The sequence below is a fragment of the Punica granatum genome, chromosome 4 (assembly GCF_007655135.1).
Source record: "Punica granatum isolate Tunisia-2019 chromosome 4, ASM765513v2, whole genome shotgun sequence".
Lineage (NCBI taxonomy): Eukaryota > Viridiplantae > Streptophyta > Magnoliopsida > Myrtales > Lythraceae > Punica > Punica granatum.
The window spans coordinates 2,357,330-2,381,024 of NC_045130.1; the positions used below are offsets into that span (position 1 = coordinate 2,357,330).

General features: G+C 38.1%; 3 protein-coding genes across 7 annotated transcripts; 1 reads left to right on the plus strand and 2 right to left on the minus strand.

Annotated features, from left to right (window-relative positions):
- Positions 1 to 7,811: 7,811 nt before the first annotated feature.
- LOC116203022 (biotin--protein ligase 1, chloroplastic-like) lies at positions 7,812 to 12,066 on the minus strand. Of its 2 annotated transcripts, none has more exons than XM_031534674.1 (10): positions 11,791 to 12,066; positions 11,175 to 11,442; positions 11,034 to 11,095; positions 10,806 to 10,954; positions 10,132 to 10,252; positions 9,786 to 9,941; positions 9,171 to 9,216; positions 8,844 to 8,910; positions 8,533 to 8,609; positions 7,812 to 8,334 (listed from the first exon to the last, which is right to left on the minus strand). In XM_031534674.1, exons 1-10 carry the CDS (start codon positions 11,921 to 11,923, stop codon positions 8,292 to 8,294), a joined length of 1,122 nt encoding a protein of 373 aa, XP_031390534.1. In that variant the 5' UTR covers positions 11,924 to 12,066; the 3' UTR covers positions 7,812 to 8,291. The 2 variants fall into 2 exon arrangements, with proteins under 2 accessions (XP_031390534.1, XP_031390535.1); XM_031534675.1 differs by having other exon boundaries at positions 11,175 to 11,494; positions 11,791 to 11,930.
- Positions 12,067 to 12,136: 70 nt separating this feature from the next.
- On the plus strand, positions 12,137 to 17,510 carry LOC116203015 (histone-lysine N-methyltransferase ASHR1). 2 transcript variants are annotated; one of them, XM_031534664.1, is made up of 14 exons: positions 12,137 to 12,380; positions 12,603 to 12,748; positions 12,918 to 13,052; positions 13,546 to 13,591; positions 13,682 to 13,800; positions 14,278 to 14,366; positions 14,438 to 14,519; positions 14,793 to 14,897; positions 15,009 to 15,099; positions 15,178 to 15,297; positions 15,458 to 15,564; positions 16,092 to 16,161; positions 16,672 to 16,735; positions 17,256 to 17,510. In XM_031534664.1, the coding sequence occupies exons 1-14, from the start codon at positions 12,281 to 12,283 to the stop codon at positions 17,416 to 17,418; spliced, it is 1,437 nt and encodes a 478-aa protein (XP_031390524.1). In that variant the 5' UTR covers positions 12,137 to 12,280; the 3' UTR covers positions 17,419 to 17,510. The 2 variants fall into 2 exon arrangements, with proteins under 2 accessions (XP_031390524.1, XP_031390525.1); XM_031534665.1 differs by lacking the exons at positions 13,546 to 13,591; positions 13,682 to 13,800.
- A 122-nt stretch (positions 17,511 to 17,632) lies between these two features.
- LOC116203010 (serine/threonine-protein kinase MPS1) lies at positions 17,633 to 21,853 on the minus strand. 3 transcript variants are annotated; one of them, XM_031534655.1, is made up of 7 exons: positions 21,508 to 21,853; positions 20,664 to 21,065; positions 20,228 to 20,506; positions 19,461 to 20,134; positions 18,861 to 19,061; positions 18,559 to 18,720; positions 17,633 to 18,376 (listed from the first exon to the last, which is right to left on the minus strand). In XM_031534655.1, exons 1-7 carry the CDS (start codon positions 21,668 to 21,670, stop codon positions 17,798 to 17,800), a joined length of 2,460 nt encoding a protein of 819 aa, XP_031390515.1. In that variant the 5' UTR covers positions 21,671 to 21,853; the 3' UTR covers positions 17,633 to 17,797. The 3 variants fall into 3 exon arrangements, with proteins under 3 accessions (XP_031390515.1, XP_031390514.1, XP_031390513.1); XM_031534654.1 differs by having other exon boundaries at positions 19,461 to 20,437; XM_031534653.1 differs by having other exon boundaries at positions 19,461 to 20,506.
- Between the last annotated feature and the right edge of the window lie 1,842 nt (positions 21,854 to 23,695).

Below are 23,695 nucleotides of genomic sequence, written 5' to 3' on the forward strand. Positions count from 1 at the left end.
AGTCCTTCCATCGATATTTTTGGCCTAGGTCTATGAAATTCGGATTCGCACAAAAGCTATATGAAAGCTCAAAATTTATCAAAGTAAAATCATCGAATTGATTTAAAGGGCATTAACAGGAAACAATAGGAATCCATATTCTACAAGCTAATATAGGTGGAGAGATATGCTCATTAAATGAATATCACTTGACGCGGAATCAACCCTGTAGGTTTGAACTTTAGTCCCCAAGTAATCGTTGATAATATAATCGAATTGTCAACATAATGAAAACAGCATATGGAAACGCCAAAAAGGAAAGAAAGGTCAATGGACAAGAGAGGGAGAAAACCAAAATTGAGGATCAAGACTGGCAGCCCAATGACTTTTTTTTTTTTTATGCGTGAATTCTAGGAATCAAAAGTTTAATTGAGTCCGATTAATTCGGTCGAGCGGGGGCCAATTAAGGGGTAAAATTCTTCAAGTGTAAATTTTATGCATTCACAATGACTCGAATCTAAGATTTTGCTTAAGCGGAACAGATGTCGAATCGCTTGGACCAATTCACGTTGGCTGATATATATTTATTTTGCAAATATTCCTTGACCAACCCAAATGTGCTTATGTTAGAGAGAATATTCCAAAATTATATCGACCGTTATCTTCTTACCATTCGTTTGAATGGAGAGAAATAGAGAAGAGGAGAGAAGAGGTGGACAGAGAAAACTATCCCTCTTTTTCTTCATTTCTCTCATATCCAAATCAAATATTAGATTCTAAAATTAAACTTATTAGACATTTGAAAAAAAAAGACTTGAGAAAAATTGAGTAAAATGATTTTATGATTTAATTTTGATTTACTTAGTCGACTATAACAAGTCTTTGCTAGTATACTTACTTTATTATGCAAATATTTATCTTTTAATAAAGCGATAAAGAAAAATGATTTCAATTAAAAAACTAGAAGTTTGACCTCATTTTACACTCGGAAAATATTATCATTATGTCACGTACATTAATATTTATAAAAGAATTTGTTGCATACACATTGCTTTTTTGGTTTTCTTAGTTTTGCATCATAGCTCGAAAATATGAGCAGAAAGTGATGCATATCTCACCCATCCATAACTCCCCTTGATCGCGATCTAAACAACCAGTAAAAGCGTAAATGAAAATGGAATTACATGGAGGAGGTTGCTGTAAAATATAATATTTATTCTCAAATGGGTTACTTGCCCTCCGATTCTTATAGATTTATTTTGGCCCGCCTTATATATATATATATGTATTGCAAATTTAATGCCCAGGAAAAAGGAAAAAAAAAAAAGAAAAAGAAAAAGATTTTTCTGTAAGAATCACACAAAAAAAGAAAAAAGAAAAAAAAAGAAGGATGAGGCAGAGGAAACGTAGCACGTGAAGAAATTGAGAGGTCACTTTCGGTGACTCGGAACCACGTTCAAAAAGGTTCGGGCAACACACATACAACACGCAGAGGGTTGCAGTGCACCGTGATGCGGACAATCACGGCATTCCTCGTTTTAATTTCTTTTTTCTTTTTTTTTTCTTCCCCCTCTGCCCTTTTCTAATATTCGTTAATAAAATATATCATGGGGAGCAGTTTGACTGCGGATGAGTCAAATAGTGCAGCACTGATGTGGACGCCACGTGTCCCTCGCCCATCTGGCCGTCCTCCTGACCAGCGGAAGCAGCGGATGCACTCCCGTACGGATTGTCGGCGTTATCTTTTCTTTTTTTTTTCCCCTCTTTTTTTGGTATGAAAGGGGCACAAGGCCTGAATTTACTCAATAGCAAACTTTAGATATTACATTGTCGGGGCAAGGCGACCCAAATTAAGTCACATACAACATTGGATGGAGGTCCACCATACAGGTAAACAGTCGGTGAACTCAATAGGTAACTGTAGGCTACTATTTGCAAGCCAATTTGCGCATATATTCCCTTTTCAATAAGTATGTTTCAGCTTTACCCTCTAACTTCGGATTGTCGGTCTTTCTATTTTTACCTTTACTTTCATTTGCTTTATCTATACATACATACATACATACATACATATACATATACATGGGTGGAAAATGAATTTTTGGAATAACTTTATCTAGAAGATCAAAATTTAAGTGGAGTCCTAAAATAGAGAAATAGAGTTTGATGGGGCGACGTGTCCTGCTTGATTTTCCATGGCTCCTTGATGTTTTTGCTAAATATAAAGAAATCTCCTTTATAATTAAAAAAATTAAATGGTAAAATATTTTTCAATATTTTTATTTTATTTGGAGTTAAACTTAACTCTATTATAACTTTTTATATATATATATATATATAATTAAACTGTAATGATTGTGTTATTAAATTATAAGAAAAAGTTTGAAAAAGTAATGAATAGTTGAGAAAAAGTAATTATTATATTGTCGAATTGTAGAAAAATTAATGAATAGTTGAGATAATTTAGTATTAAAAATTGAATTTAGTGATTAAATTTTTTTAAAAAAGTAAAATAATAATTATGTTATTAAATTAAAAACATGTGGAGTTAAGTAGAGTAAAATTTAAAATATACTCTAAATTGATTTTTTTTTGGTCACTTTCTATTCTTGGGACTTAGTTATAGTTTATCCCACTTCTCGAAGATGAGCGGGACTAATAGTCGCCAATTCCTTCATTTGTGTGCCCCGAGACGATAAGATCTTTGGTTGAATTACATAAAAGTGGACGAAAATATATATGGTAAGCATAGATTTACATAGAGAAAAAGTATATCAAAGCACATGGGGTAATATCTTAGGAAATGATTGGTTCGTGATCAATGCTCATGATTATATGCAATTTTTTGACCATCTGTTTGATTCAAAGACCGAATCCTCCTTGGAAGAAATATCTCTTGGGTGAGACAAAAGCTTAATTTCAATTATCATGAGTAAAATAGGTTCGGAGAAGACAACCAAATACAGCGTCAAACTGCTCCGTTTGATTTTGTAATGAAGTTTTTAAAATATTAATTCTAATTTTAATTCTATTCAATACACAATAAAAATCAACAATACAATTATTACTTTTTTTCCTTCAATTTTATTAATCATTCAATTTTTAATACTAAATTCTCTCAATTATCCATTATTTTTTTCACAATTCAACAATATAATCATTACTTTCTTTCAACTATTCATTACTTTTTCATACTTTTTTCTCATAATTTAACAATATAATTATTACAATCAAATTAAAATCAAACTCAACTCTATTTAACTCTAAAATTAAACACACTAAAAGTGCTCCTCCCATGTCTATGATAGTAGGTAGACTCCATGCGGAAACCGCATTAGAGGAATTGGGATGTCGTATTTGATGATTTAAGAGCGGCTTTGTTTAACAATATTGTTAAGACTTCCTTATCCCCTTATGTCTTTTAGTTCCCTTTTTTCTATTGTTTTATCCTAAAAACTAAATAAGGGTACAAAAAGAGCATAACATATAGAATAATATTTAGCCGAATAAAAAAGCAAAGATGTAATCGAGATTACGGAGCAGTGCAGATTTCGACAATCTCCAGGTATAAAAAGAGCCCGTCCAAAGGCGGGACCATAAAAATATCCACCGTTTTTTGGTGTTCGATCATCCAGCGGAAAAAGCCCATGAAAACGAAACTTGTTGACCAAATCTATGATTGCAGAAACGTGTATATATATATATATATATATATGTATGTATGTATGTATGTATATATCCATCCATCAACAGTATATTCATACAAAAATATATACAATGCGTTTGTTTTCGGAGTTAAAGTCACGAATTTGTGATTGTGATTGTAATTGTAGAAGAAGACAAAAATATATGGGGCCCACCAGTTTGACTTTTGAAATATAAAATGAATGGAATGTAGAGATAATTAATTATAATGGGATTGTATTTTAATAATATATGGGGCCCATCAATTTGACTTTTGAAATGTGTGTTTTGTTGTGTAGTGTTTTGAGTTAAAGTTAAAGTTAAAATCTTAAATCACGACTTTGATAACAAACGGAGCAATAATGTTGTCCACAAAATAATTGCAAGGAGAAGGAGACGCTATTTTTTTTTTGTCTAAACAATCATTTCGGGTAAGACAGAAAAACCCAAGAGGGACAAAAGCTGCAGCCTTCGTTTGTTTGGTGCCACCCCGGACCTCTCTTCACTAATTTTAATAGAAAAAAAATTACCCAAACTAATAAAAATCCTTCCTTTCTATTTTTTGTTCCAAAATTCCAACCACAAAAGAAATATAAAAATTATGAATAGGTTGGCTCTCCTATTGATAGTCACTGATTTGATTGATTGAGGGAGCTCTAGCCACATAGCTGTTAGCTCTTTCAATTTGATTGTCTTGGAATTATGCTATTAGGGTTCTGTTGATTAAAATCGATTGACGGTCACTAGTTTGAACCGATCGTAGAAGCTTTAGTTTCTTCGATTTGACTATCTAGTAATTGCAATCTGTGGTGGGAACCCTGCACTCGGATGCCAACTCAAGGCATCATTTATATTCTATCTCCTGTAACGGAGATAGAGATTCACCGCGGATTAATGGATTGAATCGAGGATCCCTCTTCCGATTTTCACTGTGATCCGTGGCTAAATTGTTTCAGGAAGGTGGTTGATCGTGATTTTTGTTTTCAGGACAGCTTAGTACAACTGTAATGCTCTTACTTGTGCTTTTCTCAATCTATTATGCTTTGTAATTTGCCTGACGGACCAACCAAGTGTCATACTTTTATAATTCATGTGTATTGCTTTAATATTTTTCTCTGTATTCACTTTTTCAGTGAATCGCTGTATCTATTTGGATATCAATGGACGATCTCCATTGCTTTTCAAGGGAAAAAAAGACAAAAGTTAATATTGGGCCCCTGGAGGAGGAGGAGGAGGGTGGTGAAGACTACGAGGTTCCCATTCAATTCAATTCAATTTCAAGAACACCCTTTTGCAGCCTTTTGAAGAAGACATAACAAAAAATCCAACCTCGATAATAAGATTGCAATTTCATGTTGTTTATTCATGACACGTTGTGCTAAGTCAGGCCCATTCAACAGGTTGTCCACTGTAGCCACCCAACCCAATGTTAATTTAATTTTAATTAGGTTGCTCATAGGCCTCATAACTTCGCATCTTGTACTACTCACAATCGTGACGCTTGGTCTTCTGAATATGAGTTGTGATTATCTTTAATGTAAAGATGGCTCTACTTGAAAACGATGTGGACTCAATTATATATAACATTATAAGTCCGAGTCTCTTCTAGCTTCTACATGTATCATTGGCCACCCCATTAGAAAATGACATCCAAACTTATGATGATTAACTTACGTGATAGGGACAGACGGAGATGGAGATCGAAACATGGATCCACGATAGTCGGGACAGAACTGAAGTGGGTCCATTTCACTATTCGGATTAATAGGGTTGAAACATTTTATTTTCGCGATGGCATATTTTTTGTTAGATTCATGACATGGATGACCCGACTCAAGTTCGATTTTTCGTATGGTGATGAACTGTAGAGGAACTGGATCAAGCGAGAGCGACAAGGTTAGTGCTACAAGCATAGGACACCTACAAAAGAGAACAATTAGGTGGTGTGGCTGGGAATTCACTGGAACCATACATATATATAGGAAATTTTGATATAATTCAATGCCATCGAAATACGCTTAGTACTTTCAGTAAGTTGTTCGTTTTAAGTATTTAGTATTTTTATTAATTATGATTAGTATAAATATTTTTACTTTTCAATTTAAATGAAATGTTTAATATTTTGTATAATTCATTACAAATAATAAAAATACTAAATATTTTAATTTAAATACTAAATATTTTAACTAAAATACTAAATATTCGAACTTAGGTATTATGCATGTTAGGGTGATACGAAGTTACAGTAAAACTTTTCACGTATATATATATATTATGACGCGAACAGCAGATATTTTGGCACTAATAGGAAGAGAATCTAGCTGTGTCCTGCAAGGCTCTGAACCATATCAGACAGCACACAAAATGTCCCACATTCCCCCATCAAAAAGTGTACAGGTACGGGCCCGTTTGTGTAGGACACCTGGGTCAGGAGAGGGCCCACCAATCCTCAGGAGCAGATGAAGCATTGTGTTTGTAGTTCCCTTCACCAAACAGTGTAATAAACTATGCACGACAGCAGGAGTTGATGATAAAATGGTTTGAGTCTGGTCCAGCTGCCAATAATGTGTGACCTGACCTGGTTGATGTTTACTTCGTTCTCTTGCTTCTTTACAAATAATCTTGATCTAAATCTTGAACCCCGACATCGCCGAGAATGTATCCGTGAAAAGCTAAGATTGGAACTAATCTTTCCTTCCCTTTAAGTAAAGAAGATCAGAACAATACAGTGAATTTATGATCCGATGAAACGCGGGCACAACATTTTGTCACTCGAGTTTCCCCCTGACTAGTCCCTCGAAGAAGTCGAAACTGCCAAGAAAGATGCGTTACGATGCAAAGAGCACATATAGAATTGCGGCCGACATATTTAATTTGCAGGACCAAAAATGGACCCATTAGTTAAACAAGATGATTTTGATGTTCCCTTCTCTCACCCTCCCGAGTTAAAAGGATTTTACCTATAATCCGAAAAATAAACAAGAACCATGAATTCTCGACTTTCTCTTCCAAGTTTAATGAGTTGATTTTGATGTACGAGAAACGGTTGGATTTAACTGCCGCGAAAATTGATCTCATGCTAAATCGTGCTCAGATTATAAAGTGCCGACGCCAACCAGAGACCGCATCGCATTTTGCTGAACTCATGATATAATTGAATATGGTATCACTGCTGAATTCTTGTTTCCGTACTAAACCTGCTAGGAATCTCAAAGCAGGAGATAGAAAACAAAGAAACAACTGGAAAGTTGATATCAAGGAATTAACGGGATTATTCAAAAGGAGAAGGTAAATTGTAGTCGACTCGATCTAAGATGTCTGACATAATAAACTGCATGTTAATTCAATTTCATTCCGCGCGTATTGGGTTCAGTGGATATGGAGGAGTCCAAGCAGATATATCGGCGTCACGTACCTATTCAATAGATAGTTTTCTGCACATACTGAGGAGAATAATATATGTGTCTGGTTCCATAATCCTTAATGTTCATGGATGTGTTCACCTGAGATGAAGAGAAAGAGTCGTAAGGAGGGAAAAAAAAAAAAACTTGAGTTCAAAATGCAAAAGCTTAAGCATTCATGCGTTAAATAGATTTGGAGAAGACAGCCAAAATCAGTTTTAAACAATAGAGTGCCCCTCAAATATCTATATGACGATGAACTCCATTCAGAAGCTGCTTCAAAGGAATTAATGGGATTATTCATTCAAGTGGTTCATACCTGTCAAGAAAGAAAGTTCTATATTGATCGCCTAGAGTCGAAGCTCATTGGACTTACCGTAATTGGGACTCTGTATTTATGCCTGTCAACTGAAATTAGAGCTTTTTTTTTTTTTCCAAGTGTGAACATTAATATCTAAAAAGTCCAATTGGACCCCAACAGTCAAGCCGTGTCGGCTTGCTAAAAGGTAAAGTTATCACAACGTGAATTTTCTCCGTTAACAAAACTCGAATCGAGACTTCGCTTAAGGGGTACAAGCGCCGAACCATTTAAACCAATCCACAAAGGTAATTTAGAACATTTTTTTGTTAGCTGACTCGTCATTCTTAATTTCTTGTTTTGTAATGGGGGCTTAGTCCCCATATTTATAGTGAGGAAAGATGGGAGGCAAAGGAAAATAGTAGAATAAAACAAAGGCTTAACCAAAATAAAAAGAAAGCAGAAGGATTTGCTCTAATAATTATGATAGAATAGACACTGTCTGTTTGCTGTCAAAAAATTATCTTGTGCAAGACAAAAAAGCCCAAGAGGGATCAAATGAGGGTGTATTGTAATGCAGTGGCATACGATCTCGTCCTCGATACCTAGGATTATCTGTGCCCAGTGATTTATCGAACAAAAAAAAAAAAAGCCCAGGGGGGACAAAAGCTGCAGCCCTCATATGCACAAAAGCAGGAATAGAATCAATGGTTTGAGTCAGTCAAGCAGACGGTAATGTGTGACCTGGTTGGTGTTTACTTTATTCTCTTGCTTCTTCATAACTAATCTTAATCTAAATCTTGAACCCCGACTTCGTTGAGAATATATTTGTGAAAGGTTAAGATCTGAACTAATCTTTTCCTTTCGGTAAAGAAGATCATGACATATGGTGAGCTCTTGATCAGATGGAAGGTGGACACAGCATCTCGTCACTCGAGTTTCCTTCTGACCAGTCCCTTGAAGAAGTCGAAACTGCCAAGAAAGATGCATTACGACACAAAGTGCACAAATAGAAATGTGGTCGAAGTATTTGTAGGACCGGAACTATAAAGCTTTTTAATTTGTAAAATTGCTGAAATTTGAAGTACACTTAAAAAGATTTCATCCGCTGTCTCATCAATTTTGATATGATGACATTTTCTTGGAGAGGAACAATGTCAAGTATAGTACCTATTACCATCAGGATGAAGTTCACACATCTGATTATCATCGCCCACAGCTAACAGGTATCCTGACGATGTCAAACCCTAGCAAAACAGAGATAGCATCTGAGAATGCCGGAACAGATTCATTTTTTGTATGTGGTAGTGGTAGTGGTATCTTCTTATAGAATTACAACAAAGCCATATAAAGATGGTGTTTCTTTCATAGCAAAATTGTCAATCTGCAATACTCTCCAGAAAAGTTCTCTAGAAAGTTCCCATAAATCATAAAGCCCTTACAGTCCATATAGTTCCTGTCTAAACTAGTCTCTACTGTACCTGTATCGTAACGACATTTTCCACCACCTGGTCCTCATTCTTTTCCTGCACAATTACCCTCTGCCCACTACAAGAAACATATAATAATGCTGTTATAACTGAAAACGAAGCATGATGTGGGAAAGGTTGCATCCATTGACAGGTGAACCATAAGAAGAAACGCCTTTTATAGTGATTATGAGGTTTTGATCAACAAGGTTACATGAACTGCCTTCAATAATACATGAAAGTATGACAAACAATTTTATCAAATAGTCATGGAGCCTTGTTACCATGAGAAGTGGCTGAGAAAATATGTCCTGATAAGGAAATAAATCAGATCATCACCTGTGTAACCAAGTCTGATAGTACAGCTCCTCCATTGTGTGAAAACCTGTATATCATATAAAACTTGAGTCCTAATCTTGCACTGAAATAAGGCCATTATGACATTATAACAGTGTTATTTACAGCTCCCTCCCTCCTACCCCTCCTATGCATATCTTGCCCTGCTAGGAGATATATCTCAATATGCCAGTCCAAAAGGCAAACATAACATCATCCACCATCTTATTGCCCATGCAACCCAAGTTCTGTTCAAGAAGTATGCATAACAACATGCCTGAACAAATAAGTGAAAAACATATGAAGCAGCGGGCTGAGCATGTTATTGGGCCTGAGCCCGCCAAAAGGTAAAGGTCTATGGTTTGTTGCAATAATTTAAAACCACTCAGAATTCAATGGAGTAGTCAATAATTTTAATCAGCAATAAAAAGAAAATCAGTCAAGATATGCACCATATCTATTTTGCTTGTCACTTTATGATTCAGTATGGAGACAAGAAGGCTGTGTTGAAGTAAAGTCTACCTACTTTTTAATGAATACATGTATAGCATAACAACATTGCAGATGTCAAGAACATTCAATGAATGATGGAATGTCAAAATGGCCGACTGGATTTACCTTGATTGATGAAAAGAGAATACAACTTCTCAAATTTATTGAAGAAAGCTGCAAGAATAACTTCCCTGCTGAACTTGTAATTTACAGCTAAAGATTCTCGCAGGACTGAATTCAAGCAAATGGATGGTTTATCATTGTCCACATTCAAACCAATTCCTGCAAGAACCGATTAACCAATGATCAAATGAAAAAAAAAGAAAAAGATTCTACTAAGATTCTGAGTCTATTTACATGCTGCATCAATAGAAGAAAGATAGTAAATGTGGACCAAGAAGAAAACCGTGAGATTAAAACTGCCAAGCAGGCCAGCTATGTGCTAGCAAATTCAAAAGGCGAGCCGATTTACCAGCACTAACATTGAACTTCTTGGACTTATACGTCGATGTGCACAAAATGCCTCCAACTTTAAGGCCATTTAGGTAAAGATCATTTGGCCATTTTATTCTAACATCAAGGTATGGTAATCCCTGAAATGAAACAAGGAACAAGAAGTTCACGAGTCCCTCAACTAAAGCAATGGGAAGATCACAACACCAGATGCAATCAGAACCTACTAAATACACAACCACGAGATACGGTCATAAAGAAGAAAAAAGACATTAGTAGATGATAATATTTCCTTTAGTCAGAGATGAAACCGATTGTAGTCATACTAGATCATCATTCGCAACCAAACTATTATAGAAAATCTGCCAGCTAATGCCATGCTACATGTCATCTTGATTAACATGACTATACTTATTATACCCCTTTTTGCAACTCCGGAAACACTGCAAGGAACTAGTTCAGCTAGCAAAGAGGAATTTATGAGAATAAATGAAAAAGTAATAGTGTGTACACGAGAAGCAATTCAATCATATTCATCAGGATAAATTCTCAAGTAAGATCAGCAAAGAAAATAAATACGAGGAAGACACCACATTTGTTGTCCATGAGAGATGCAGAAAGTTGCATTTTGTTGTTCACACTCCATATGACAGCAGAGAACAGAAAGGTTGGTCATTGGATTGGTTTGCTCACATTGTGGTTGCAGATATCCTTTATTGCCTCTGTGATGGCAAGAGAAACCACATATTGCAAGAGAGGAACAACTCTCCCATCCTCCATCTGTATTGTAAAAGAAAACATGAGGCAACCTATTGGAGATTCCCACACGTTCTTCGACCTCCCTGCAAGATCACAGAATAATTAGAACATATGCAATTGATTCCACAAGGTCCAGTCTGAATTTTATGATAGATTTCATACCTCGGCCTTTGAATTGAATATCCGCGACGCATACTGTGCCAAGTGGGAGATCGCAAAAGTTCCTGGAAGAAAAAAAAAAAAAACAATTTAGTACTCTCAAATAAGGAAGATACGAAGAAGGGTCTTTAACAGGGGACTTACTGGGAAACGACATCATGGGTTGAAGGCATACGTGCACACCAAATCAGAAACCTACCGAACTGATTCGTTGAGAGCGAATTGAAATATGAATCAGTTTGGAAATGATCTCCATTCGGCTGCTTCTCTCTCTCTGAATCCAGGAACACTTCAATTTCATTGTAGCCCAGGAGTTTGAGTGTGTTATTACTCTTCAAAGATTTTGCAAGTTCCACTTCCGAGGATGACTTTCCTGATAAAACTAAAACACACGGAGAATTCGAGTCCATTGCTGGCCAAACACGAAGATTCACAACCAGTCAAACACTCTGTATCAATATCACCTGAAGAGTAAATTGCAAATCCGCTGAAAAGACAGAAATTTGAAACCTTTGCCAACCAAAGATCAACAATTGCTTTACAGTTACTCATCAGACAGAGAATTCGAGTCCATTCTCGAGAAAAAATCAAACAAATAAAGTCCCCTTCACTTCACAGTTTACATAATGGCAAGAACAAAGTCGGGACTCCTTCATCATCCCAAGATTTCAATGTCAGTTTCCACCAAGTTAACATCATAACACGATGTTCAGGGAAACCATGTCGTTAATCTCGATCACAAAATGAGCCCTGGACGCACCTTTCTCCAGTACCGACGCCGGGGAGCTGAGGCTCTTGTTTTTCGCAGATACGATGAATCTACCAAGAGAAACGAAAGCCCGACGACTGTGGCCGGAGACGCCGACGGAAAGCCGCAAGCTCTTGAGAAGCATATAGGAATTCCGACCCTCTGCTCCCAACTGCTTGAGCTAGAGCGACAGTAACGGATGGAGCTCGCTGGCTGGCGGAGAGAGAGAGAGAGAGAGAGAGAGGAAGAGCCGCGAGAGGACCGCCAGAGTAACGGCTCGCTCTGTGACAGACGCATCCGCGGCCGGTGATACGGACTGCCGAATTGATCCAACGGCCTAGATGGTGACAGCGGTTGACCTTGAGAGACGGGCCGGGGAGACTAAATTCAAACGGGTTGACCCGTTATTATTCGAGTTTTCATCTCTTTGACCCGACAAGTTCAATTACTTTCCTTCCACTCAGAGTACAACGTTCTGAAGAGAGCTTTGGCGCGGGCGAAAATGGAGGATTTGCAGGAAGCTCTTCGGGAGGGGGGTTTAACAGTCTCTGCACTTCCAGCCAAAGGCCGTTCTCTCTTCACCGCTAAAGATTTCTATCCGGGTAACTCTCTCATTGCTTGGACGAGCCCGAATCAGCTTTCCTAAGATCATCATCAGCATCCTCGAGCACGTTCAGTCTGTGGGCTGATGTCTCGCCGGCTGCTGAAAAATTCGAACTTTTTTTTTTGTATTTTGATCGGTAAAAGAACTTGAAGTCTTATTTGATGGTTATGAGCTACTCTGACTGCCAAGTTAATCAATGCTCTCTAAATTTCCATTGCAGGAGAAGTGATAATCAGACAAGAGCCTTACGTGTTCGTCCCGAACAACTCTGCTTCAGAAAGAAGATGCGAAGGTTGTTTTTCTTCGAGCAACCTTAAGAAGTGCTCTGCCTGTCGTGTTGTTTGGTACTGCGGGTGCTCCTGTCAGGTACTGCGGTTGAACTGAAACGACCGGGTGATGTAAATTTATAATCTTGTGGATAAGGGTTTAATGGTTTTGGGTCTCCTCTCGTCAAATATGACTTGTCTTGATGGGGCATTGAGCAATGGATGAGAACTGGTGATTTGATCGGGTTTCGGTCCTTTTATATCTGCAGAAGTCACAGTGGAAGGTCCATCAGCTAGAATGCCGGGCTCTTGCTAGACTTGATGAAGATAAGCGGAAAGCTGTCACTCCTACCATCCGTTTGATGTTGAAGCTCTACATCAGGAGAAAGCTGCAGGATGAGAAGGTATGTGGCAAGTTTGTTAATGAGGTCTTTATATGTCTATGGATGATTTATAGCGTATGGGAATTTAGCGTTGTGCATTGGACATTTCTAGCTTCAATATGATATGATTATTGACTGAAAATACGTCTATAACTTATCCTTGACCCTCTCTGTGGCTTAGAGAAAATCACCTTTTGATGATATTGCTCCTTAAAATGGGCCTCGGTTGCTCAGAGATTATGACTAATGGCTTGATAAATATATCGTGAAAGATGAATTGAATATTACTGGCTAATTTGCGGGAGCCTCCGATCTGATTGATATTGAAGGCAACTAAACTTGAATCACTTGAGGAAGAAAAACTGCGTGCCATGTTTAGCTGTAGTTCAATCCAGTTATTCCATGTCAGAAACTGGCTATGGACTAATTTCATCAGCCAATGAGGCCCTATGATTTATTCTAAAATAGTATAAGTACATAGATAATTATTTTAAATTTAGGAATTTTACTGCAGATAACTGCGGCAGACAATTACAGATTGGTGGAGGCATTGGTTGCTCGTATCCTTTCGAGTCTGACTTATCTAAGAGTTTTAACTACTGTTATCATTCATAATTCCACCTGTTGTTTCTTTTAACTTTTTCACGTAGACATGTCTGATATTGATGAGAAGCAGCTAGTGCTCTATGCACAAATGGCAAATCTTGTCAACTTGATACTTCAGTGGCCTGAGATCAATATCAAAGAGATTGCAGAGAACTTTTCGAAGGTCTTCTGGTTCACCAACTGTATGCATTGATCTTTTTTACGCTAATTTTGGAAATCGATTATTTTACAGAGCATGTAACACAAATTATATCTTCTTAAGTATCTGGAAAAACACTGGTTTCATAACAATGGTTCGGCTGGGAGATTCTGCATTGAAACTTAAGTCATATAAAAGGACAAAAGCTTGGGCATACTGTGAGATGCCAGGAAACCTTTCGATTGGTCTAGAGGCAACGTGAGATTACTGATACAATACATCCTGGAAAACCTGACAGAATGTGTTGAACATTATGCAACTTTCACCAACCCCAACAAAATTGCCTTTCTTATTTTGAAACTGTAGTTACTGCTTTTGCAATCGAGTAGTAATTAGTTCGCAAAAATGTTCATTGGCTGAACTATCACCTGTTAAAATTTTTGCGGAAAGATGAAGTCTCAGCTGCCTTTTTGAAAACTGATATTTTTTACTTTTTTGCAGTTCTCTTGCAATGCGCATACAATTTGTGATAGTGAACTCAGACCTCTCGGAACAGGACTATATCCAGTCATTTCTATTATCAACCACAGGTAAAGATAGATTTGTTAGGCATTATCTACGCTGTTTATCTGCTAATTGCTAAATAGTCCCATTTCTGCAGTTGCTTGCCAAATGCTGTTCTGGTATTTGAGGGAACTGCAGCTGTGGTCCGTACTGTGCAACGCATATCCGGAGGCTCTGAGGTAATAAATGTTTTCTTGTTTTTAAGGTCATTAAAACTTCCTAGATGGCTGAAAAAAATCATTTATGTTAGATTGGCAGCTGTAAATTGCACTCAGTTTATGTACTGATTGATGTAATTGTTAGTGAAATTACCAGATAGGTACTTATCCCAAAAAAAAAAAAAAAACAGAGAGAGAGAGATGAGAAGCTTGCACAATGTATTCCCTTACATTGAGGTCTCACTCTAAGTGATCTTATTTCGTCCCTTAAACTGATTTAGCTTCTTCTGCTAGGTATCAATCAGCTATATAGAAACTGCTAGAAGCACCATGACTAGACTGAAGGCTCTCAAAGAGCAATACTTTTTCACTTGCTCATGTCCACGCTGCGACAGAGTGGTACTCGCTACACTTCATACCTTGAAAAGATTTTACAATGCTTATCTAAATGTCATCTTTTGATTATCGGTATGTGCATTCCTAGTTAATGAAGGTGAATTTATGATTAAGGGTCAACCTGCTGATATCCAAGAAAGTGCAGTTTTGGAAGGTTACCGATGCAAGGATGATAATTGCACTGGCTTCTTGCTCCGTGATTCAGGTATTTGACTGTTTTGTTGCGCTCTTTTTGAGATTTACTCAACTCAACTAATGTTGCTCCTATCTAATCCCCTTTCAGACGACAGAGGATTTCGCTGCCAACAGTGTGGACTTCTCAGGGAGAAAGAAGAATTGAAAGAGATTACAAATGAAATTCGGACCATGTCAGAGAAGGCTGTTGCAGCTACATCATCTGCCAGTATCCTCTTCTATTTCTTAATGAGTACTAGGTTGCACCTCATTTCGTTGCATGACTACCTCACTGTATTCAGGTGATTATATCAATATAGTCCTTATCAGTTACCGTGTATATGTGTACTTATACTTCCAAAAAAAAGAATTTACTTGACATATTCTAGAACTTGAAGAAGCTATTTCCATTTATAAGATGATTGAGAAACTTCAAGGGGAACTCTACCATCCATATTCAATCTTCTTGCTGCAACCTCGAGAAAAGCTATTAAAGGTACTTTTCCTAATCTCTTTAAAACGTTCTCTCTGGTTTGATTCCTAGATTCCCAAATCTTTTGATATTAATATAAGCCAATCATGCCAAACCATCTTATTGGTTCTGGATGCAAATGGAATTCTGAAAAGGGCCTTCGCGAGAACCAAGTAAACCTACCGACTTTTCTTTTTACTGTTGTAGAATGGTATGATCACGTCTTCAGATATTCAGCGTCTGCAAGAGGGCATTATGCTTTTTGTAGATGATTAGGAAAGGCTAAACATTGTTTGCACCATTATAATGAGAGTCTTGGTAAAAGATAAAAAAATAAAATTCCCTAGCAAAGAAATGGACATGAAGGAGAATCCTACTCCAACTTCAAATTTAATTAAGGATTTCTGGCTGAATGCTGGCAACATGCAATCTCACACTGCAAAACCGAAAAACGAATTGACATCACGTAGTGGCGTCAGATCATTTTAATAAACTACCTGGGGTTTAAGGTCAGTCAATTCAAATATTCAACACCCCTTAATTCTTTGCAGATGTTGATGGAGGTGGAAGACTGGAAGGAGGCCCTAGCTTATTGCAGAATAACAATTCCAATTTATGAGAGTATGTGCCTATAACTTATTCCAGGTCCAGAGCATGTGAAACAATTCTTGTTGGCATTCTTGTACTACATATTATGTATGTAGACTTGTTTTCATTAGTAAGGCTTATTCTTCTGTTATATAGATTGATTTATTTGCCTTGTCCTTGGTGGCATCAAGAATTTCTCGTATCCACCAAGACTAGGGAAAAATTTATTGTAATAATCTCTGGAAGCTTGTTCCCTCGTGCTAGGTGATTGAATAAAAGAGTAATAGCTATTAGGATCTGCTTCATGACAAATTATATTGCTTCAGGCAATCTTGTATGCCTTTGTTCTAGATGAAATACTAGAAGGTTGGTGGCTCTATCGATAACCACAAAGCATGTCCTAAGATGAAAACTGATTCAAGTCTTGAGTGCTTTGCCAGTGAATTTATCACTGAAAGAATTTCGCACTCTTATTACTCACCGTGCAAAAGGTCTGCTAGGTCTGCAATGAAGCACTGCATTTGACTTCCTAGCTTATCGCAGGAATATATCCTACCATCCATCCTCTGCTCGGCCTGCAATACTACACTTGCGGAAAACTTGAATGGTCAGTTTCTCCTATGAAACCTATTTCTTCGTCCTTATTTAACCTTCCAAGCGACAGGTGTTTGAGTTCCACTTTACCCCTGCAATTGCCTTAACCTCTTTGAGTGCGTATCGAGTATTCTTCTCCTTTTGCAAGTATATTTATTCAGAGGACAAGGTTGCAACAGTCTTACATTGAGTGAGAAAATAATGTCGGATCTGAAATGTTGCACTTTTGCAGTACCCTTTTTCTTTCTGCTTCAGCGATAATTCCACTAACTTATACAGTCATGTAGAAAGGTGATTTGTGGAAATTTTGCCTCTGAATGATGGGATTTAAGCTATGATCTATTCAAGGAGAAATTCTTTGAAAGCATTTCATCCGACGATCATCTCCCTTCCCTTCTATACTGTGTAATGCAATTTTCATGGGAAAAATTTACTACTCTTTCAGTTTAAAGAGCAAAACATATATTTACTAATAGGCACTTGAAGCAGGGATTTACACAGGGTTTAGCTAATTCTAATGATTTTCTTCTCAGGCTACTTGGGGACTCTGATGTTGCCTTGAAATCACTAGGCAAGGCAGTTGATATCTTGCGGGTGACCCATGGGACGAGCACGCCCTTCATGAAAGAACTTATGATGAGATTGGAAGAAGCTCGGGCTGAAGCTTCTTACAAGATCAGGCCTATCGATGAATAGCAAAATTTTATTCTCAAAAACAGATTCTGTAGAAGTAATGTTGAATGTTGATTACTAGCCTCTGAATGAAAAGGCAACCATTTACAATGTGACTTCCCGAAGTTGTCCCGCATTTCTCCTGCAGATCGCAAGGCCAGCTCCACAACTGATTGTTTAAGGTTGGAAAATTGTTCAGAGCACAGAAAAATATTGACTCCCCTATCCACGGAGAACATCGTGAAAAAAAAATGATAATATATACTTATACAAGGTAATGGCAAATGAACAAACATGGGGGAGTAGAGTTCAGCTCCCATATCATACAATAACACAATCAACTCCCAAAGCCTAATGTAAAGCCCCTCCAAAAAGGGTAGATTACACACCACTCACTCTAGTCCTAACTTTGTTCCGATTTCACTAAATGTTGCCGAATCTGAAGGCAAAGCTTCGACACATGAGAGAGCAACATAAACTGTTGCTCTCGGGAAGTAATTAATGACTGAGACTTCAGGACAGACAACGGTTCTTCAAGCAGCTGCCTCAACTGACTGCAAAGAACCGACGCTTGTCGGTCCTCCTGACAAGCTTCAGTGATGATTCGGACCATCTCACAGCCTTGTTCCCGGGATGGAGATATGTGTGAAGGGACTGGTGGGACCAGGAAGGGATGCTCTAAGAGCTGTGGGATCCTCCAGCGCTGGTTTCGGTCCCATGCAAGGCACTTCTTCATGAGGTCGAGCAGCCACGGGTTGGAAACAGGCTCATAAATGATCTCATGATTCGGGTCTGTTATGACCTTGAACTTGGACCAGAAAGTCTTGTACTCCGAGAATGGGGTCCTCCCGTATACCATCTGGTACAGTATGCACCCAAGTGACCATATGTCAGAAGGGCGCCCACACTTTATGACATTCCCATTCGCGTCGCTCTCATTGCACATGAATGCCTCGGGCGACATGTAGCTTAATGTCCCTACCTGTGCCCATATGATTATATAAGAATCTCGAGTTAAAACTTGCAAATAAAGGAACAAGGCATGATCAGAAAGTTATTGATATAAATCAAATAGTTGGATCTACAGGCAAATGAAGGGAAAGAATACTCTGTCTGGCGGAAACGAAATAAATTCAAGGATGAAAAGGTGGATTTGATAACAACCTGAGAATCCCTTTGGATATTGGTAGTGTCGCTACTTATTGCTTTCGCAATACCGAAATCAATTAGCTTAAGTGAACCCCTCACAAGAAGAAAGTTTGCTGGCTTCAAGTCGGAATGCACAATACGTTCCTCATGGATGGTGTTGACAGCTTGTAGAATTTGCTGAAACAATTGGCAAATAGACCATCATCAGATTTTCTTTCGGGATACTCCACCCAAAATTTTATTCCTCTTTAGGTCACACTAGCAAGACAAAACCCCACTATTTACCAGGGGTGGCAGTGGTTAAGTAGATTAATTACCTGCCAATAAAATCGAAGCCAGTTTTCATCCATGGTTTTATCTGAATGATCCAGCTCCTTCCATTTTTGAGACAACATGCGAGCCAAATCTATCTCACCATGCTCGAGGACCATGTATATATAGCCGTCGTCCTTGACTCTCCCATCTTTATTATTCATGGAGCCAGTCATGACTTCTTGAAGCAAAGTTTTATCTGTCACCTAAGTGCAGCCAATAATTTAAGAAATATGTATTACAATATTTAAACAGGAAAGCAAAAGCAGAGCAGAAAGAATGAATCCCTAACAGAGAGAATCTAAATTAGAAGCTCAAGTGCTATCCAACAAAGCGTAATTTGAGGGCAATAAAACATGTAAAGTTGTACCTCCCCCGAGGCAAATAAGACCTAAATCCATCACAGGGTGCTATGACTCTTCATATCACAACAATCAACAATAAAAAATAGACAGAAATTTCTTAGTTGTCTTATATTAATTGAATTTAAGTTACAAACATGCAGAAACTTCTTTTATTGGCCATTAGATATTTAAATGTAGCGGGAAAAAAAACTATACAATCTGACAAACTACATAACATGAACTGTGAGAGATGGGAAGTACCTCATAGTCAATGAGCTGTATGATATTGTCTTTTCCTTTCAGTCTGTTTAAATACTCTATTTCTTGAGAAAATCCATAAGCAGTGGCATAATCCCGACCTTTAAGCTTAATTTTCTTCAGAGCATAAATTGTACAATCTGAAGATATGACCTTATGAACCTCACTACTTCCTCCACTACCTATCTTGCCAAGCCTCTGATAGAGCTTCCCATTAACTTTAAAGAAACAGTCAGAATCGTAGTTTCTTTTGCGGGACCCAGCTGCTCCTCTGCTGCTTCCAGCCTTCTCCTGCTTTCCTGATTTTGAAGGTTCCATTTTTGCATCCAAAGATGATTCTCTGCACGATGCTGACTGTGGGAGAATACTACCATCATCAGCACCAGAATTTTTTCCTTGGATTGATTGATTGATGTTGGAAGGAGGCTCCTTCTTAATGTCTAATTCCTTATCCATCTTGCCTGCCTCTTCTTTGGATGAGTTAAATTTTTCATCCTCCATTGGAGCATCAATACAAGGCATAGAACCTTCATCTGCTGTGCCTACCTGTCCACCTACCACTGCACCGGTTTCTTTGAGTGAAGGCTCTCGTGATTGCTGCTGATGTCCCTGAGTTACAGATTGAGGATTCGATTTTAAATCGCCAACAGGTTCTACAGCCAGCTGAGGTACCTCATCTCGTTGAGAGCGACAGGTGTAGGTTGTGGAGTTTAGCATGGGAGCAGAAGTAGAATGCACTGATGTTGTAGTAACACAAGAAGTTCCTATACCTGAAGATTGAGTCATAGCAGGCTGGTTCAGAAAGGTTCTGAACTGCTGCAGCTGATCCTGAGCTAGGGCTGCTCTCTTCGTTAGCGAAGAAGGGATTCCGATATCGGATCTCGAAGTAACATCAACCTCCATATTTGGTAAATTCTGCTGCTTTGATTCGCGATTGACAACAGTTGATGCCTCTATGTGACTGTGATTCCATTCCGATTCTGTCAATGCAAGTGAACTGACATGAGATGATAATTCCCACAGTTCAGTGGCCATTCCATCGGCGGCCCCTGCATAGTGAACAAATTGTAGCATCTACTGCAGTATATCTTGAAAAATTCAAGAAAATATTTAGAGAAGACATGCACGAATATAAATATGTTCACTTTGTCTCTCAGAAATTCATGAGTGCATTCAGCGGACAAATTTTAAAAAGCAACATATTACCTTGCGATATGACAGTTTGTCCAACTGAAAATTGAACTTTCTTCAGTCGATCAATTTGTGATTCGACAATTGACAAAGGCATCACATCCTTGTCTTTATCACCAGCACTGGACTTTGGTTGGTCTATTTGCATGTCAAATGTGTTGCAACCACCATCAAATGATTTGGTAATTGTAGCGGAAAGGGAAGGTGCTGTAATTGATGGGTCATCTTGGGTTCCTTTCACATGGGAGACCATGCCTTTTGACTGCAGACCGGGCATAATGGACTCCTTTACTGCACGAGCTTCTTTTAGTGGAATTACTTCTTGAGACTCCATGGAGTCTGCTGAAGAACCGACAGTGGGACGTCGGGAAGGAACCATCATACGCCGGGGTCTTACATCATTGGACTGCATTGTTCCTGGAATTTACTTAAGAAATCAGGCAAGATATATACTGCAAGAATTATTAACAGAGGAATGAACAATATCAAACAAGCATGATTGCACCAAAATGGTCATCTACGCCTCTGAAACTGGAAAGAGTGCTGAAGGAACCCAAAGTTATAGGAGCCACTTAGCTCATAACAAGCTAACTGCAATCATTTAACCGGCTTCAGAGCTTGCAAAACACAATTGACTGTATTCTCCCCAAAAGACATCCCCAGAAAGCCCTAATTCGTTATATCTTATCCTCCGCAATTCACAGTGGAAGCTTCAAGCTTCAACATTTAACGAAATTACTCCGCTAATTCATGCTACGGAGCATCTGGAGATTCAGTTCGTCAAAAAGGGAGCGTTGCGAACATTGAGTGATTCACTGACACCGCAAGCGGTACGGAAAGTCGAGTGTCGAGAGGTTACCGAGTGGGCGGTGGCGCTTGAAGGCCGCCTGAACATGCCGGATCAGGCCCGGGGGAGAAGAGGAAGAGGACAGGGTGGAGGAAGTGGAAGAAGACGTCGTCTCACCAATCGGTCGCACAGCAACGGCGGCGGCTCGGACAGGAAGCTTAGCCTCCCCGTCCATGGCAGGGCACCACCGGCATCTCCGTCAGAGAGGAACCGCACCGGATTAATTTCCGAGAAGGGTAAGCCGCGGTGAACTGATGGGGTCTTCGAGCTTCAGAAATGGCATGGCATCGGATACTGAAGAAGGAAGGAGGAGAGAGAGAGAGTCATAGAGAGAGCCAGAGAGAGAGAGAGAGAGAGAGATTTGAATGGAGCTGTTTGGCGCTTCATTTTCTGGTACTGATGGTGGGTGGGCCGATCTTGGGCCTCATGAGCCCAATAACTCCCTTTCTATTTTCTTCCAGAGCATACGTTAATTAATTAAACTGTCATGTCACGAGGTAAATATGGCTCCTGTCATGATGAATCTTGCAATGTATTGGTGATGAGTATATAATGCAGCTTGAGTACACGTGTAAAGAGTACACGTGTTGAGCTACCAAGGAAATAATAACACCTAAGGAGACTAGAAGAAGGCCTAATTGAAAATGTATCGAATTATTGATTGTGTCATAAAGACCTTTATGTCCACATCCCGATTGTTCCCCCGGAGGAATATGTGCTTCTAAAAGATTTTCTATACTGTGCTCCCGAAGTCTGTTCTATCTATATGACCAGTAACGAGAAAAATAAATGTAATATCTAAAATGACGATAAACATTATCAGTCGACTATAAACTTTGTATAATGCAATAGATTCGCGCTAGTGGATAAGCTCGTTGATTTTTCTCTATAATTGTAAACAATCTCATTACCATCAACTTCGTGATTCGTGACTTCGACAACATGGGACTGAATCAAACAATACGGGCACCAATAATGGAGTCTTGATCGGGTAAATTGTAAGCACTGGGCCTCGCAAGACGCCCATCAGGATCGACAGCCCGACCCAATAGCTTCATATCACAAATGAACTCCTAATTTACGGGGCCCTCTATGAATGTACGTGTTGCGGACCCACAAACAGGCATGGAATCTCTAATGCCTAGAGAAGGGGGCCCAAATTGTTCTACCATGGACGAAAAATACAGTTAGGGAGAAAAAAAAAACATTTTTTTTTTATTTTGTAATGCATGATTGAACGATAATGAACGAAGGGACCAAATACTAACTGTAGCTGGAAAGACAAAAAAAAAAAAAGCTTTATCTTCCTCTTGCATAATTGTATTTGTGTTCTACATCTAGCCCAAGCTACCCAAACATACCTCAATATATGTCACGCCATAATCTCACTTAGTTTAATTTTTTTTCCATCTCTTTTGTTCTTGTACGCACATTCGATTCTATTATCAACAATGATCGAACCTTACTCAACTCATGTCGTATAATTATCACCATATAGGTGTGAATTCATGTGTACGGCATAATACGGATCTCATTTTAATTAAATTATTTAGTATTTAAGGAGGAAGAACGAATATATCGAGACATACAATAAAATATGAAATGATTTATCTAAGTTGGGCTAGGACGCAAATGGGGCTCATCATCAGGGAAAACATATGCCTTGGAATAACCTAAAGCAATTTTCACCACTTATTCCAAGGTTGAGAAGAAAGCAAGTTTTGTTGAAAAACATGGCTTCTCGTGAAAATTGAAGAAAAGGTGTGCGCGAATATAAAATTAATTAATCTGACTTGCTAGGGCATGTATGAGACTGAAATTTAACTTTTTACAATTAAATTTAATAGTATTTATAAGGTTATGTATTCATTTTGTAAAAAATATACACATTACATATATCATATATGAGCTTTGCCGAGAAGTATTCCCAACCACATGACATAATTTTTACAACGTAATTTTCTATATCGAAATATGAGCATATATACTTCTAAAGTTCAAAAATAATGAATAAATTGTTAATATCGCGATTCCTTATAATTATACAAATAATCTTTTCTTTTTATATTTTTTCATATTTTCCCAAACAAAAAATCCTCTTCAACTTTCAAATTTGGGAGGGATTATTTATTTATTTATGCTTGAAGCATGGATCATTTGTTTTGTTTCACAACATAATGCATTGGATTTTCGTTTTCCA

Bases quoted from the DNA above. Each gene is read 5' to 3' on its own strand.
- LOC116203022 (XM_031534674.1), bottom strand. From the start codon at position 11,923: ATGCTTCTCAAGAGCTTGCGGCTTTCCGTCGGCGTCTCCGGCCACAGT. The intron at 11,443-11,790 runs GTGCGTCCAGGG...GTGTTTGGCCAG, and splicing joins GGCGTCGGTACTGGAGAAAG to CAATGGACTCGAATTCTCCG. The intron at 8,335-8,532 runs GTACTATACTTG...CTTTCTTGGCAG, and splicing joins CTTCATCCTGATGGTAATAG to TTTCGACTTCTTCAAGGGAC.
- LOC116203015 (XM_031534664.1), top strand. From the start codon at position 12,281: ATGGAGGATTTGCAGGAAGCTCTTCGGGAGGGGGGTTTAACAGTCTCT. The intron at 14,520-14,792 runs GTAATAAATGTT...TTCTTCTGCTAG, and splicing joins GCATATCCGGAGGCTCTGAG to GTATCAATCAGCTATATAGA. The intron at 15,298-15,457 runs GTATCCTCTTCT...GACATATTCTAG, and splicing joins TGCAGCTACATCATCTGCCA to AACTTGAAGAAGCTATTTCC.
- LOC116203010 (XM_031534653.1), bottom strand. From the start codon at position 21,670: ATGGACGGGGAGGCTAAGCTTCCTGTCCGAGCCGCCGCCGTTGCTGTG. The intron at 20,507-20,663 runs GTAATATGTTGC...TTCACTATGCAG, and splicing joins ACAAACTGTCATATCGCAAG to GGGCCGCCGATGGAATGGCC. The intron at 18,721-18,860 runs GTAATTAATCTA...CAATTGTTTCAG, and splicing joins GGCTTCGATTTTATTGGCAG to CAAATTCTACAAGCTGTCAA.